Raw genomic sequence first — 17,826 nt, forward strand, 5'->3', positions numbered from 1 at the left:
AATAAAATACAAATACAAATATTTAACACCTGCATTATGTAGCTAGTTTATGATGTCTGCACACCTGAGAAAAACATCTTTGTTTGTTATTTAACACGTGCATTATGTAGCTAGTTTATGATGTCTGCACACCTGAGAAACTTCTCTATGCATATATCAAAATATTTTTTTATTTAAAGTAAGGAAAGGAAAGAAATCCTTATAAAAATACTATTATTTTATTTTATTTTCGTCAAGTTCGTTATTTATTATGTACTTTAAAAATCTAAGTTTCTTTTACATATATCAAATCACAGAAACTAATTCCCGTAATTTTCGACAACCATTTCAAAATTATCCCACGTTACTACTAATTTGTCCAAAATCAATTCAGGTACTAAGTTCAGTCTAAAGTCCTCTGTTTTGATTGGCTGTGAAATCTATAGCCGTAGCACTTTTGATTGCTTACTAACTCTCACGGTGTAGAGATATTTTAGTGGTTTTTTTTATAACAAAGCCGCATTAGGCTATCTTCTGAGTCCACCAAGAGGAATCGAACCCCTGATTTTAGCTTTGTAAGTCCATAGACTTAGGGGGACTATTTTTTCTTGGATTTTATTTTTTGTACTCTATAATTCTCTTTCTCGTTCATGCATATTTCTATTTTGTAAAATGTAACGTAGGAATACATTCTTTTTCTATCGTGAATGTAAATAATGTTTTTAACCAGTGTTAAAAAAACACTAAATGCAATGCTAAATTAGGAACGGCGAGCGCAGATAGCCCTCGTTTAGCTTTGCACGAAATTCATAACAAAACAGACCAAAAGTTATTACCACTGACGCTTAATAGTTAGTACGATAGACTAAAAATTTAACGACGTCTTGTTGTAATCTGCCGCCAGTAGGGATTAAACCTCGAACCTTTACGTTCTAACTTCATAAAGACCCACTGGGCAACATTTTGTGTGTGTCTAGAACAACGAGACGCAGAAAAGAAAACGTTTTACCGAACGAACAGGAGAAAACAAAGTGTTATTAAAATTAAATCCACTGTAGTGTGACAAAATTAGAGTTTGAAAAAAGAGAAAAAATACTTCGTTGTTGTACCCATATCTAACTTTATTTTCGCTAGCTGGATTGATAAAACCAAAACTTAAAAAAAATTGCACTATTTGCTTGGTCTAAACTTGTTTTTGTTTGTTTGTTTTTAAGCACAAAGTTAGAATAACTTTTTACAATTAATATTTTTAAGCATGTTAATAATACTTATTTTATTAACTTATTCGTATCTTTAATACGTTCTTTAATAATTAGTTCAACTAGTAAACATAAAATCAAGTAGAATATTTAACCGAACCTCGAATCATGTTCGTAATGAAATCAAATGAATAGCCAATAGCAAATTATAATTGTAAGAAAAACTCCTCCGGTATTAAAGCAGAAATCACATAACTAATCCCACTCTTTACACCACGTAGCTTTAAATCGGACTTAATTTTATATATAATGTATTTTTCTTGATCTCCCTTAGTGGCACAGCGGAAAGTCTGAAGGCTTATATATTAAAACCTGGTTGCGATACCCGTGATTTAAACACCCTAATCAGCCCATTGTGCAGCTTTGTGCTTAACTACAAGTAAAGTAACTAGCTTCGAAATGTTTGAATTCTTGATACAATGAGAGTGATCATTGTAACCGAAAGTAAGATAGAATTTACATTATCTGCTGGTTTCATAATTTTATGTTTGAAGGAAAATAATTACTCTCAGATTTCGATGTGCAATACGTTCTTATGTGTAACGGATTAATGATGGGGAAACCGAAGTTTAATAATGGAAATGAAACGCAAAACATTTTATTTACAAGGTTCGGAAGTTTCAGAAAACAATCATTCTATCTTCAGCGAAATCTGAAAATAGTCATAAAAAGACGGTTATGAACTAAAAACCATAATTTCGTAATCACTGGCCAACTTAGTTATTACGAAAAGTGGTAAACGGAAGGATACGAAACAGGAATTTTCAAGTTCTGTAGATCCTGCAGCATGGCCAAGCGTGTTAAGGCGTGCAACTCGTAATCTGAGGGTCGCAGGTTCACATCCCCATCGCGCCAAACATGCTCGCCCTTTCAGCCGTGGGGGCGTTATAATGTGACGCTCAATTCCACTATTCGTTGGTAAAAGAGTAGCCCAAGAGTTGGCGGTGGGTGGTGATGACTAGCCGCCTTCCCTCTTGTCTTACACTGCTAAATTAGGGACGGCTAGCACAGATAGCCCTCTTGTAGCTTTGTGCGAAATTCAAAACAAACAAACAAACAAACAAGATCCTGCGGTAATGATAGATAAATTATTAAATGAAACATTTCGACCCCTAGATAAAAATAATTGAACTATAGGATGGATGGCTATAGTTAAGTAGTGATTTATTTTTGAATTTCGCACAAAGCTACACGAGGGCTCTCTGCGCTAGCCGTTCCTAATTTAGCAGCAAGAGGGAAGATAGCTAGTCGCCACCACCCTGAGCCGATTCTCAGGCTACTCTTTTATCAATGAATAGTGGGATTGACCGTAACATTATAACGCCCACACGGCTGAAAGGGCGAGCATGTTTGGTGTGACTGGGATTCAAACCCTCAACCCTCGGATTACGACTCGAGTGCCTTCGCCAAGTGGCCATGACGGGCTTGTTAAGTAGTGGACGGTCGGTTTTGTTTAGATACTACAAAATGTTCACAGACTGGTTTTTAAGTGGCAATTTGTTTGGCCAATGTACGTGACTTTAGAGTCGCTGCACGTATATTTGTCTTTATATACACGAGCCATGAATGTAAAATTCTAGAGATTTAATCTTTGTATTGAAATAAGTGTTTAATATGGAGAAGTCTATATATTATTCTAAGCTAAATTTGAGGTAAAACGTTTTTGTTAAAGAACAGAGTTTTTTTTTTCTTAATTTGTAAGAAATGTGAGCCTATAAAGGGAAATGAAATTATAACGGAAAATTTGGGAACGGTGTGCACATTAGTTGGTGGTTGGAATTTGTTGTTTAGAAAATTACATGTAATCTCCGTTTGAAGTTCAATCAGGTGGCCATTATTTAACACGTGTTTATATAGAAGGGTGATTTATTCGTGTAAAATAAAATAATTGTCTTAATAACTATGTAAACTAATGATTATCGTATAATACGTTTAGTTAATAATCACCTTAATAACATTATTTTCAGATTTCGCTGAAGATGGAATTAGCGTATTCCGAAACATTCCAATCTTGTAAGTAAGATGTATTGTGTTCCGAAACGTTCCAATCTTGTAAGTAAGAGGTATTGTGTTCCGAAACGTTCCAATCTTGTAAGTAAGATGTATTGTGTTCCGAAACGTTCCAATCTTGTAAGATGCATTGTGTTCCGAAACGTTCCAATCTTGTAAGATGTATTGTGTTCCGAAACGTTCCAATCTTGTAAGTAAGATGCATTGTGTTTCATCAAATGTCTCATGTGTGTTTGTATTGGATTTTTGCTTCCGATATTATTTCGAACAAATTTATTTGCTGTGATAAATGTGGTAAGACGGAAAGAAATGGATATTTCAAGTCAAATTCTAGCCTCAGCAAATATGGTATAGTTATTGATTCGAAACAGAGAGGGCGTATTAAACTTAATACAACAGAGTACACTAATTATGATAAATATTAATTTTATTCTGGTCAAGAAATTCGATGTAATAAAATAGCCATACATCAGTATACTCGCAAGTATATAAGTGATAAATTATTTTTCTCAATGTTATTGACTTTAAGATTTATTTTGTTTCTCCAAGCCTTTTATTAAATGTTCATGTGTTTGATTGTTATTTCTACTTGTTTCCCAATTGCATAGTGGTATGTCTGTGGGCTTGTACTCTAGAAACCATGTTTGGATACCCGTGTTGGGCAGAGCACCGATGGCCCTGTGTGTGAGTACATAATAAACACGATAACCAACTTTTTGTTTTTACTTGTCCTTTGCTTTGTTCTATTGCAGATAAATGTTTTGTTTGTTTTTCAAATCTCGCGTAAAGCTACACGAGAGCTATCTGCGCCAGCCGTCCCTAATTTAGCAGTGTAAGACTAGAGGGAAGGCAGCTAGTCATAACCACCTACCACCAACTCTTGGGCTACTCTTTTAGCAACGAATAGTGGGATTGACCGTAACATTATAACGCCCCCACGGCTGAAATGGAGAGCATGTTTGGTGCGACGGAGATTCGAACTCGTGACTCTCAAATTACGAGTCGAACGCCTAAACCCACTTGGCCATATCGGGCCAATTACAGATAAGCAAGAAGCAATTGTATTATAGTTAAAACGTCTTTATTTTTTTAATTTTCACTTAATTTCGCTCTATCTGTCACAATGCATAGGCTCTCGTGTCTCAGCAGTATGCCCAAAGACTTGCAACGCTAAAAATTGGGTTTCGATACTTGTGATGAGCCTTTACGTATTTATGTATTAAATTACATGGGAATTATATTCAAATTAAAATATATGGATAAAAAGTAAACAAAAAATCATTGGCTATTTCATCTTTAGTTCTTGAATTGTCTTATTGAAGTCCTCATGAAAATTAGCAGAATTTGTTCTCGTTTTATCCAAACCATCACTAAGTCTTTTTTCTGTGCTTGCAGTTAGATAGTGTCTTTGAAATGGTATTTTCAACTCAGACCATCGCGCCTTTTGTCTGAAGCTTGAATACAGATCAGAGTTTATTTCTACGGTTTCTACCGTTGAAGAACCTTTCAGCTCTAAGTAACTAGATGGATTTTGCTTTGCTTCAAACTTTCTAAGAGGTCCCGAGGATTGAGAATACCAAACCAAACTTTGAGTACCACTTTTAACTGAAAATGTTTCAATCGATGAGTCGAAATTCACTCTGTTTGCGGTCGTTGGTTTGGTGGTAGAACGGAAAGACGATTTCAGCATTGCATCTAAAGTTTTACTTGAATGAGACTTAGTAAATGATGAATGGTCGAAACTAATGTTATTCGAGCTAGAAGTACTAGATGTCGAAGGACAAATGATATGCGCTGGAGTCGGGTGCACGAGTGCTTTCTTTTGACGCGGAAAATTCATGATTTTGTTAAAACAGCGACAACACAAGTCTGTTCTGTAAAATCGACAGCTAAGAATTCGAACTCCTGCTATTATCAGGCCAAAAGCAGTGAAGGCCAGGCCAATTCCCAGAATTAAAGGCCTTACTTCAGTGTTTCCAAAAGGCACCAAGAGGCCTACGAGGGCTATCGCTGTACCAATAAAGCCAACACCGAGTCCAATCACAATGAAGACGTCTGTTCCAACGTATTCTCTTCGGGTGGATATAGTAGCTGCTGAAGTTAAAGCGAGGCTACGAAGGCGTTGACGTGCCCTTATTCCTCGGAGGAGACGTGGGGGTCCAAGGGTAGAACCTCTTCCCTCTGATACTTGGCTGATTTCGTTCCGGTTCAACATCAACCACCTGAGGACTTCTGATGTGTCGTTGTCAACATTATCCTGAACTGAAAGGCTGGAAGCACTTATTTCTGGCGGATTATTCATCCTGTAGTGTCACTTTTATATAATCGTGTAACTTCAGTTGGTAAATGTAATCACGGTAAAACACTATTGTTAATGATACCTCGTATGGTAAACGGTTTCAAGTGGCAAACGTTTTGGAAATTTTCTTCTCTCTTGATGGCCTTCTATATGTTTTTCTTTTTGTCATTTATGATTTCGAGGTTTTGAAAAATGTTGTGCTAACAACAAGGTAACTTCTTGAAACGTAGCTTTGAACGTTTCGAATATTCTTTAGCGAAATCACTTTTACCAAAAACAAGAACTGTCGTTCGTGACGTCACTAAGTCATTAAAATGTCATTCTCTTTAAATCTCGTGTTGGATTTCGTTTCTGGTAGTCTTTAAACTTTTGTCAAACAAGGATTGTTTTTATGCATGTTTCTTTATGGTTATGTAATAAAGTATAAAGGAAAAACAGACTTCCTAAATCTGATAAAACTAAGAACTCAATTGGCAAACAAATAACAGGAACAGCTGAATCCCGAATCCAGAAGACATCTTGATATAAACAAACTGCGATATTGCAAGCCAGATAAAACTCGGACAGCATAGTTTGGAATGTCAGCCTATGTCAGAATCTGTAAAGAAAAAAGAAGAGCTTATAGTTAATTTGTAAGATTCAGTTGAGGAACGTATTCGAAGAAAACTTGGATGTCTTTGAATCACGATCGAGTTTTCTACTTCGGATGTTAACCCTAAGATCACCGATGAGGTTCATATAAGCTTAATATAGAATGTCCAAACATGATTACGTAAAAAAAAAACAGAATTTTGACGATTCAGAAAAGTCGATGTTACAAAATCAGTTAATTAAAATGTTATTAGAATTTTGTTACAACAAAACGATACTCGATAAGTTAATCGATTGGACTTTAAAAACACGACATTCAGAAATTTAGCAAGAAAACAACTTAATTTCGAAAATACGATTTAAATTATTTACAAATATTACACAGTCTTCGTCACTCATCTTCACAAGTTTCGCGTAAGGTTACATAAATGGCTGCATGTCCCTACTTTTGAAATTATAAATTGAAAAGATGGCACTAGTCAATATTACCTACCCCTAACCCTTGAACTAGTTTCTAGATGAGTAGGGAGATTCGACCGTAGTTCTAATAGTCCACCCACGGTCCCGAAGTAATTAGAGTTTTTGAGGTAGCAGGACGTGAACCGTTAGTTACCGAATTCACAGTTAGGGTACGCTAACTTCCGGACCACGAACAGCCCATTTACGAATATAACCTAGTGGCTGTTATAGGAAATAATGATAGATTGGGAATGATTTTCATTTAAGACGCGAGTTGTTCTTGTGGAAGAACATTGGATTTCAGAGTTACCGAATCGAGTTCCACTTTATGCGATACCACAAAATATTCCAAGTTTTAGGTTGTGGGTGCGTCATAAGAATGAAAGAAATCTCTTACCTTAGGCGATGGTTAATAGGGTGCTGCTGACAGGCTTTCTCCACTCCCTGGTCAGTTTCTCAAAATTAGGAATGATGGCAGGTATTCTTAGTAGTTTTGTCATAAATGTAGAAATACATGTTCAGTTTTAACAAATATTATGAAGTTCACACATGTTGTTTACTGTTTGAAAATAATTTAGAATTAAAGTGCATTGATGCGCAACATCTTTCAATAATGTGAGGCTTATAACGATAAAAAGCGACTTTCGATACCCACATTTGACAAAGCACATACAGTCTTTTCTGTCTGAATGATTTTTATCCGCCTTCTCTAGTCCATCAGTGAACAATGATTACCAAACCTTCCATCTCTCCCTCTCTAGTCCATCACTGAACAATGATTACCAAACCTTCAATCTCTCCCCTCTAGTCCATCAGTGAACAATGATTATCAAACTTTCCATCTGCCCTCTCTAGTCCGTCAGTGAACAATGATTACCAAACTTTCCATCTCACCTCTCTAGTCCATCAGTGAACAATGATTACCAAACTTTCCATCTGCCCTCTCTAGTTCGTCAGTGAACAATGATTACCAAACTTTCCATCTCACCTCTCTGGTCCGTCAGTGAACAATGATAACCAAACTTTCCACCTGCTCTCTCTAGTCCATCAGTGAACAATGATTACCAAACTTTCCATCTCACCTCTCTAGTCCGTCAGTGAACAATGATAACCAAACTTTCCATCTGCCCTCTCTTGTCCATCAGTGAACAATGATTATCAAACTTTCCATCTGCCCTCTCTAGTCCATCAGTGAACAATGATTACCAAACTTTCCACCTGCTCTCTCTAGTCCATCAGTGAACAATGATTACCAAACTTTCCATCTCACCTCTCTAGTCCGTCAGTGAACAATGATAACCAAACTTTCCATCTCACCTCTCTAGTCCGTCAGTGAACAATTATTACCAAACTTTCTATCTGTCCTCTCTAGTCCGTCAGTGAACAATGATTACCAAACTTTCCATCTGCCCTCTCTAGACCAAGTTGATTCTGGGCTCAAAATCCATGGCTTTTAGTTTTAGGTCAATTTAAAACTTTCTTAGGGTCAGAGGTTGAGAGTCAAAGGGTCTTTCGGAGATCGATTCAGTCCCTTTGGAATGGATAAATAAACTGTGTTTAAGAATAAACCTAACTGTAATTCCTGTTCGCGAACAAGCTCTCCTTTCCCTTCCCAGTAGAACATCATAGATGGTCCATTGTATACCATTGCACTTAACAACAAATTAATAAGTTAGTAAAGATAATTTTGCGTATTTAACAAATGTATTATTTTGTTTATTAGCGAGACTTTGCGTGTTTTCTGAATGTTATGATGTTTTCTGTTAATTGATTGTTTTCCTTCAATTCTAAAATGCACCCGATTACATATCTAAAACATCAACAAGCGTGCAGTCTTTATGTTGACATTACTAACCTCAGAACAGACTTATAAGAACATCATTAGTGTTATTTGTTTTTTGAATTTTGCGCAAAGCTACACAAGGGTTACCTGCGCTAGCCGTCCCTACCTTAGCAGTGTAAGACTAAATTTCTCCAAGCCCGTTCCATTGGCTGTGGTCATCACCACTCACCACCAACTCTTGGGGTACTCTTTTACCAACGAATGGTAGGATTGACTATACGTTATAATGCCTCTACGGCTGGAAGGGTGAGCATGTTTGGTGTGATGGAGATTCAAACCGTCAGACTGCAAGTCGAGCACACTAACCACCTGACCCTGCCAGGTCGAATTTCGTAAACGATTCTTTAAATTTACTTAAAACCTACAATGTAAATGCCCATGTTTTCGGTTGTCTTAAAAAGCATTGGGTATTTGTGTTCTGTATTGTATCAAACTGCATTGGTTATTCAGATTTCTTATAACACCAGAAAGTATTAGTGGTTCGGATTTATCATTATCCCAGGAAGTATTAATAATTCGGATTTCTTATTGTACAAGCAAGTATTGGTCGTTTTTATTTATAATTACTAATTAATAGATGAAAGTGACCGGTAAAAAGTAATGAAAAATGTCAAGAACTTTCCATAAAGAAACAATACATTTCAACGTATCAGATAAGGGGGACAGGACCCCTCTAAGACTTTTTCCTTTGATAACTTTTCGATATCAGTTTGTCTGAACCCTCTTTCCATTATTTGAAAGTTATGTATCCTGAATACACTCATATAATTAAAATCAGTTCGTGGAAACACTATATGACAAAATACTCGTCACTGTATAAAAATAGCCTAATATCTTGCATACATCCTATACTGGGACAGCGGTAAGTCTACGGATTCACAACGCAAAAAATTAGAGGTTTTATTCCCCTCGGCGGACACAGCAGATAGCCCGAAGTGGCTTTGTTATAAGAAAAACAGACAAAACACACACACACTCTCAAGTACGTATTTGACTATCATATTATTATATACTAGTTGGGTAACCGTTCCTTGAATAGAATTTATGCAAATTCATAATTAATAAAATGTTATCTTAGAACATGAAAATTTTTTCTCGTATATTTATTTTTAAAAACACGCCCATAAAAACTACTAAATACAAAATGTGAAACCACAGGTTTCATGTATCTCCGTATAGACCCATCAAACCTTCATGCCAAATTTGGTGGAGATCCACTAAGAGGGGAAAAATAGTGGCAAAAAACATAAAAAAAATTCCTAATAAAAACCTGAAAATTTGCACTTATTTCAGTACGAACCTAATAAACCTACATGTTAGTTTATGTGAAGATCCAATAATGTTTTCCATGTTGAAGATCTATCCATACCCTAGGAAGTAGTTACATGGACATACAACAGATAGTGTTATTATATTCATAAATATTTACTAAAACAACCCTTCACTTTATAATGGAAATACACTGAGATTTCCAACAACATTTGTCACAGAAAACAGTCTATCTGTTGTCAGATTTCCTTGTGGTTTGACAACAATTATCTTATTTCCGTTCAAGTTATAGTATTTCCGGTTTAAATGAAGTAAAAACTAAGGTGCACATTTCTGCACACCAAATTCTGTAAAAACCAACAAGTCGTTTTTGTACAAATAAAAATTCGGATTTCTCCTGATAAATGTACGGGTTCGAATCCCCTTTGCGCAAAACATGCTCGCCCTTTCAGCCGTGGGGCGTTATAATGTGACGGTTAATCCCACTTTTCGTTGGTAAAAGAGTAGCCCAAGAATTGGCGGTGGGTGATGATGACTAGCTGCCTTCCCTCTAGTCTTACACTGCTAAATTAGGGACGGCTGGCACAGATAGCCCTCGTGTAGCTTTGCGCGAAATTCAAAACAAACAAACAATGCTCTAAAAGTGCGGAACGTATTCAGAAGCATCGCGGCGCGAACTTCTGCCCTTTGACCCTCAGCTTGACACGATAACCACTAGGTTAGGTCTATCCCATCGAGTAAAGTCAGCTAAAACTTTCAAATGTATACTCTAGACACTATAGTTTGTAAAGGCTTAGCTTTCGCAGGTTAACTCTGACGTTGCACTTACAATTTACAGTAACCTTTGAGACGTTTTAAGGCTCGTGTGTTCGTATCTCAAAGATTTTATAAATAATTAATGAAACCCAAATCATCAAATAATCGATACATCAAAATGAGAAAATACGTTTCAATCCGTCCTTGTGTACTTCACGCGCCGTATCGAACAAACAAAAATCAATATTACTTATTGATGACGTAGAACAGTTAGGCGCATCGTAACTGAAAGCGTTTTACCGTTAAATCAAACCTTGAAACGCAAACTTTTCAGTGATGTGAGTATTCATAGTATCAGCGAATAGTCGTTCTCATATTAATGGATCGTAGCGACATGAAACGCAGGATATTGAGTAAAAGAGACCATTTCGTATCGCAATTGGTGAATGGTATTAAACAGCGCCATCTAGAAAGTGATAAAACCAGTAAATAACTTAACGCTTTCTGAACGTCTGAAATATCGCAAAATAAAAAAAAATATGTTAGAAGACAACTGGGGAATTAATATTAAATAAGAACATTTTGACAAATGACCTGAAATGTTAACAATAATAAGTTTTTGTTTTGTACTTTATGTCACTTCACAATGAATTTCGTGCAACAACCTACGAGCAACACTCACGTTAGCATATGCAGAAACTGGAACACGCGTATTTAAGATCAATTTTTAACTAACAATCTGATATATTTATTATTCAAATTTTAGTCCCCACAGTAGCACAACGATACGCCTGCGGACTTACAACTCTAGAGTTCGGTTTTAGATACCCATGGTGGAAAGGGCACAGAACTCCGTTATATAGCTTTGTGTTTGACTTCAAAGAAATCAACACAAAATGAAAATAATTTAACGTTTTGTAGTACCTTAAAAATCAAAACATCTCCAGTAAAGTTTATTTGAATTTAAGCACAAAACTACACAACATGATATCAATAATCTGCCCACCACGGTTATCGAAACCGTTTCTAGCGTTGAAAGTCCATAGGCATTATTACGCTGTGGCACTGGGGATCTTTCAGTAAAGACAATGACCACCATAAATTATTTTCAATTGAGTCAGAAAGTATTTCAATAATCATACGATAAATGCTTGGATATTATTGAACGTGATGTGAAATCGTTACGGAAACTTGGTATTATCCCAATACCAACTACGTGAAATCCGGAACAAATTATAAAGTCGTGTAATCAATTTTTAACTTGTTTATTTTGAAACGTTATTCTCTTGAAATATAGGTCTCAGCAAACAAGTTCTAATTTAATAGCGACCGTGAGCATCGTAGTTGTATCATTAGTTAAAATTATCTGTTTAGTAGGTTGTTTTAAAACGACTTGGTAAATAAAAATAAACAAGTCATGTGAAAACCGTAACATAACATTTTGATGTTATTTAGCGTGTGTAAGTAGTTATTTTAAAACAAATAATATTTTTGGTTTAATGTATTGATCTAACAGTTGTTCGTCTGTTTCAGACTTGAAATATAGTAACTTACAAGAAGAGCATGTTTTTCATGTAAATATATCGTATACAATTTTGAAATGACAGCTTATTGACTTCACCTTTAAATTGATTTAGAGACGAAATTTCTGGCAAAATCACAGAAGCAACAAGTTTCTTATTAAACTGATGTATGAAAACGAAGTTATATATTTAGTTAACCAAATTCATAGATTTTAGGCCTAGTATCTAAACTATAATCAAACAATTAAAATAATTTATCAGCTCTGTAATAGTACTGTAATGTAGTAACACTACTGCTGTAATGTAGTACCACTACTGTTGTAATGTAGTACCACTACAGTTGTAATGTAGTACTAGTAGTTAGTTCTTTAATAGTATTAAAGTAACGTTTCAAGTTTTGTAGTACTATTGTAGTAACTCGTTAGTTTTGTGGTGGTTCGTCAGCTCTGTAGTTGTATTGCTGTAACTTATCAGAACAGCTTTTACGACTGTTTATCATCACGAATACCACGAGATTTGTTGATATGTTTATTGCTCTTTAATAGCGTGTTAATAAATCTCATATAAACATATTTTATTGAACTTTCATATTATTTGATAGTTAGTGATAGGCTGTTTATGAGACCCGATAATGCTGTTCAAAACTTTATTTTCTAAAGGATTTTTCACATACGAGCCTGAATAACACTTAATGAAAATCGTCTTCGAGCCATATGATCGAAACTTCGTGAGTTCACACGTCCCGATGGTACAGCGGTAAGTATATGGATTTACAACGCTGAAATCAGGGGTTCGATTCCTCTCGGTGGACTTAGCAGATATAGTCTGATGTGGCTTTGTTATAAAAAAAAAATACACACTCGCCTGTTCACCCAAAAGACACTTGATATGGGCGTACAGTACACTAAATGGTCAGGTGATCCCCTGGGATTAATGTATATCTCTCCAAAATGTTGAACTACAATCCAGGAGAAAGACATATAGTTGACAGTACATTCCGCCTGAAATGGCTACTCTTTACAAGGTGTCGAAATTACTTCTCACTTTTATTATGCAACAACACCGAAAGTGTGAAACATATTTGGTATTAGGTATCGAACACGACACCATAGAATCCCGATTCACTTAAAACTAGGGCACGCTTTGCCAACTTAATGGACAAATAATCGTAACGAAGAAGTTGGGCCCGGCATGGCCAGGTTGTCAAGGCACTCGACTCGTAATCTAAGGGTTTCGGGTTCGAATCCCCGTCACACAAAGTATGCTTGCCCTTTTACCCTTGGGGGCATTATAATGTGACGGTTAATCACTCTAGTCGTTGGTAAAAGAGTAGTCCAAGAGTTGGCGGTGAGTGGTGATAACTAGCTGCCTTATCCTAGTCTTACACTGTATAATTAGGAACAGCTAGCGCAGATAGCCCTCACGTAGCTTTGCGCGAAATTCAAAACCAAACAAACTGTTTATGTTGTAAAACAGCCAAGCGTTAAACAAAGGAAAATATCAAAATAAACTTTGTGATATTAAAATGAACTGTAACCTTTGTTCTAAGACAAAGGTCAGATACAAATCTCATGTCTTAACACGCTAGCAAATCATAAAGGATTTTTTACAGTGTCAACCAGAAACACACGTACGCTGATTGTTTGAAGATAGACAAAGTATTTTCCGAGGAGTTTCCAAGAACATTATTGAGGGCGATAATAAATAACGTGTCTTTCTTTTTTCAGGAAGAGTAAACTGTTGTAATAGCAAATAATTTTAATATCTATTGTTTTTGGAGTGTACGTCTGAGACAAGCTGAGGAAGCATAATTACAATAACAATTCTCATAACTCATTACGGTTAGGCCTATTATATTTTAAAAAAACAATAATGTTTGCTAAAAAACACATTGCTACACAAAGGGCTATTTGTGTTCTTCTCACCAGGGGTATCAAAACCCGTTTTCTAACAATGTAAGTCCGCAGAAATTCAAAAGAAACAAAGAAAACTTATGTTGCTGAGCGATATGACACAAAAGCCATTGTTGGAACGGAGTGTTACCAAAACGAATTGGCTTTTTTATATATTAAAAATTGTGAAACTAACTGATATTTACCAATAATTATTTCACGACTTACCTTAGTTTACCGACGTTTTATTGTCTCGACTGCACTTTACTACCGCCTTGTTGGTCAAGCATGATTTCGCAAAATGTATTTATTTCAGTTAACTCCGAAATGTGAGGTTAGGATATATTATGGGGTAGTAGTAGTTGTCCCGTTATTTTTGACGAACTATACACTAGTGTAAAAATAAATATTACCAGTTTTGGTTCCATTTAATAATACAGATATATTTAGTTTTAGTTTATTTTTAACATAACTTTCTTTTGTTTTTACTTTCTTTATCACAGTTTTCTTTATTGTTGCCTTTGTTTAACACAGTTTTCTTTATTGTTGACTTTGTTTAACACAGTTTTCTTTATTGTTGACTATGTGTGAACACAGCTTTCTTTATTGTTGACTTTGTGTGAACACAGCTTTCTTTATTGTTGACTTTGTGTGAACACAGTTTTCTTTATTATTGACTTTGTTTAACACAGTTTTCTTTATTGTTGACTTTGTTTAACACAGTTTTCTTTATTGTTGACTTTGTTTAACACAGTTTTCTTTATTGTTGACTTTGTTTAACGCAGTTTTCTTTATTGTTGACTTTGTTTAACACAGTTTTCTTTATTGTTGACTTTGTTTAACACAGTTTTCTTTATTGTTCACTTTGTTTAACACAACTTTATTTCATTTTGTGGTGTGGATCGATCTGAGACGGTGATTGTGCAACAGAGTTGTCCATGTGTGTTAAATATGTAGAATTTTGAATGGAAGATTTACATGAAATCAGTTTCAGTGAAGTACACGTTTATAAGCACGTGCTTACAAGTAAATATTCATGGACAATGCAAATCAGGACACGCAATAGACAAAACTTACTATTTCTATAAAGTAATATTAAAATAAGTGAAATCAACTGTGTTCAAAAGTATTACAAGAAGCAATTAAAGTATGGACAATATTCATCAAATGTTCGACTAAGTCTGAAGTACTTGTGTTGTCATTATTTGATATTTATGAGACAAAATGACAGCGAAAATATAGTGCAAGTATAATAACAGTATAATGGTTCGAAATTAAAGACAGCAAGGACAGATAGCCTTTCTATAGGTTTGTCCAATATGTTCGATAAAAGTTTGCTTCCCAAACTTAACGTTTCTTAGCTCACTTCATAAGTCTCCGCGAAATAAACTAATCTTTAGTATTTTTAATTTAGTTTCTTAATATCTAAAGATAGATTTAGTTTAATAGTTAGAGACGGTAGAGTTAGATTTAGTTTAATAGTTAGAGACGGTAGAGTTAGATTTAGTTTAATAGTTAGAGACGGTAGAGTTAAGGTTTCGTGATTCGCGTTCTTTTAATACCCCCAAATCACTCGCCACACCATGAGGCTGTGGATGCGTTATGAGAGTGATAGTCAAATCCACCTCTTCGGTCTAACAAGAGTACCCCATTAATTCGTAGTGAGTGGTATTGAATAGCTATTTTCCCTCTAGTCTATCACTTTAGAACTCAGGGGTAACTAGTGTCTATATCTCTACAATAGCTCTGTGTGAAATTCAAAAAACGTATGTACAATCCCCAACAGAATTTTTTTAACTATTTTGCGACGACTAAAAAAAAAATTCGTATTAGTGTTAAAGTTGTTCTAACAACAGTTTCCATTCATGGTTTAATTAACTACTGATACAACCTTTCGGTTGTAATTTCAAAAACATATTGGTATTTTCTCGCGTTGGTTCGGATTTTTCAACCTCTGATACGCGAAATAAACTGCTACGTCAGAAGTCCCTAAGGGTCGTGTATAAAGTATAGTCGTCCCTAAATTTGAGGCCCAACATGACTAGGTGGTTAAGGAATTCGACCCGTAATCCGAGGGTCGCGGGTTCGAATCCACGTCACGCCAAACATGCTCGCCCTTTCAGTCGTGGGGGCGTTATAATGTTACGGCCAATCGCCATATCCATTAGTAAAAGAGTAGCCCAAGAGTTGGCGGTGGGTGGTGATGACTAGCTGCCTTCCTTTTAGTCTTACGCTGCTAAATTAGGGACGGCTAGCGCAGATAGCCCTCGAGCAGCTTTCCGCGAAATTCAACCCAAACCGAAAGCCTAAATTTGAACCATTTATTAGAGCGAAGGCAGCCTGTCAGTTTCTCGTGCTACCGTCAGAACTTTGTATAGCATTGAATGGAAAAAAACGGTATTGACTGTTATTATTATAACGCACCTACAGTCGAAAATAAAGAACGTGTTCACAAGCTTTGCCTACTCTCAGTAATGGGCTTCTTTACTCATTAGATTACACATGACATCCCCCTTGTAGCAGAAAAACCTTCCAACAAATTCTCCCTGAATTTTTTCTTTATAATTTCATAACTTGGTACTTTCGGGAAAAAAAACAACATTTAAAAACATTACAACATTTCAACATCTGAGTTTCACAGATATTTTTAATCACTTCAGGATAAAGTAGGAAGATAAAATTAAGCTCTTCCATTGACTCTGAAGCCATTAACCATTGTCAAAGTTATATAAAGAGTTTTTCAGCAGAACAAAAATCGATATCTTCAGATTACAATTGCAACATACGAGCGTGAGAAATTTCAGTACTTGGGCGGGGTTAACTTTTGCTATACCAGTCACTTAATGATACAAATCGCGTGACATGAACAGAGTTCAAGGCGGAATGAACTGGTTATTTTGAGACACAATTAAATAAATAAATGATATTTCATTGTTTATCAACAGCTAATTCACTCCTTAAACACAAATATTCCGTGCTTCTGAAACACCTTGTGATTAAAGTTAATATAAACAAACAATAATAACCAAAGTGTCCAGAAGGTTACACTTTTAAACATGCGAGTGTTAATACACGTGTATCACATGGATGGTCTGCGCATTTGGAATTATCCGGTGGTTAAGGCATTCGACTCGTAATCCGAGGATCGCGGGTTCGAATTCCCCTCGCACCAAACATGCTCGCCCTTTCAGCCGTGGGGACGTTTTAATGTAACGGTCAATCCCACTATTCGTTGGTAAAAGAGTAGCCCAAGAGTTGGCGGTGTTTAATAAAAAGAAAAACGTGATCTTTCATCGGTGCCACATTGGCAGTACAGTTTGTTTGTTTTAAATTTCGCGCAAAGATATTGGATTGAGGAATAATTCGTGAGCGTTTTTTCAAGTTAAAAAAATATGTTCATAAATGAAACGCTTTAGCAAAATATTTCATGTCATTTGGTAGATAATTTTTTGCTCTAATAGATGGTGTGTTTGATTTTCATATGTCTTTAATTTTGCTTTCATTTTCAGCTCATTAAATGGAATGTCAAGTGGACAAAATCGAGCATTTTCGACACCATTTTCGGATTTAATTTCTTGCAATTTCGTTTAAAACAATGCATACTATATACCTAGGTATTACATGAAATAAAGTATCATAATAAATGTTTTGGGTGTAATGTGTTCATGCATTGAAGTATTGTATAGTCTTGCATGTAATGCTTGAATGAAATTACTTAAAAACGCTCACGAATTATTCCTCAACCTAATACTTAAGGACTATCTGCGCTAGCTGTTCCTAATTTAGTAGTGTAAGACTAGAGGGAAGGCAACTAGTCATCAACACCCACTGCCAACTCTTGGGCTGCACTTTTACCAACGAATACTGGGATTGACCTTCACATTATAACGCCCCCTCGGCTGAAAAGGGCAAGCATGTTTGTTGCGATGAGGATTCGAACCCGCGA

The 17,826-nt window shown here is 35.8% G+C and overlaps 1 protein-coding gene across 1 annotated transcript in view; it reads right to left on the reverse strand.

Annotated features, from left to right (window-relative positions):
- Positions 1-5,998: 5,998 nt before the first annotated feature.
- The window catches only part of LOC143224788 (uncharacterized), a 53,046-nt gene continuing 41,218 nt past the window's right edge, over positions 5,999-17,826 (reverse strand). The window contains exon 3 of the mRNA XM_076453093.1: positions 5,999-6,145. Within this exon, the coding sequence (XP_076309208.1) occupies positions 6,139-6,145 (7 nt within the window). The 3' untranslated portion in view covers positions 5,999-6,138. The remainder of the gene's footprint in view (positions 6,146-17,826) is intronic.

Source organism: Tachypleus tridentatus, chromosome 9 (assembly GCF_004210375.1).
Source record: "Tachypleus tridentatus isolate NWPU-2018 chromosome 9, ASM421037v1, whole genome shotgun sequence".
In the NCBI taxonomy this organism is placed as follows: domain Eukaryota; kingdom Metazoa; phylum Arthropoda; class Merostomata; order Xiphosura; family Limulidae; genus Tachypleus; species Tachypleus tridentatus.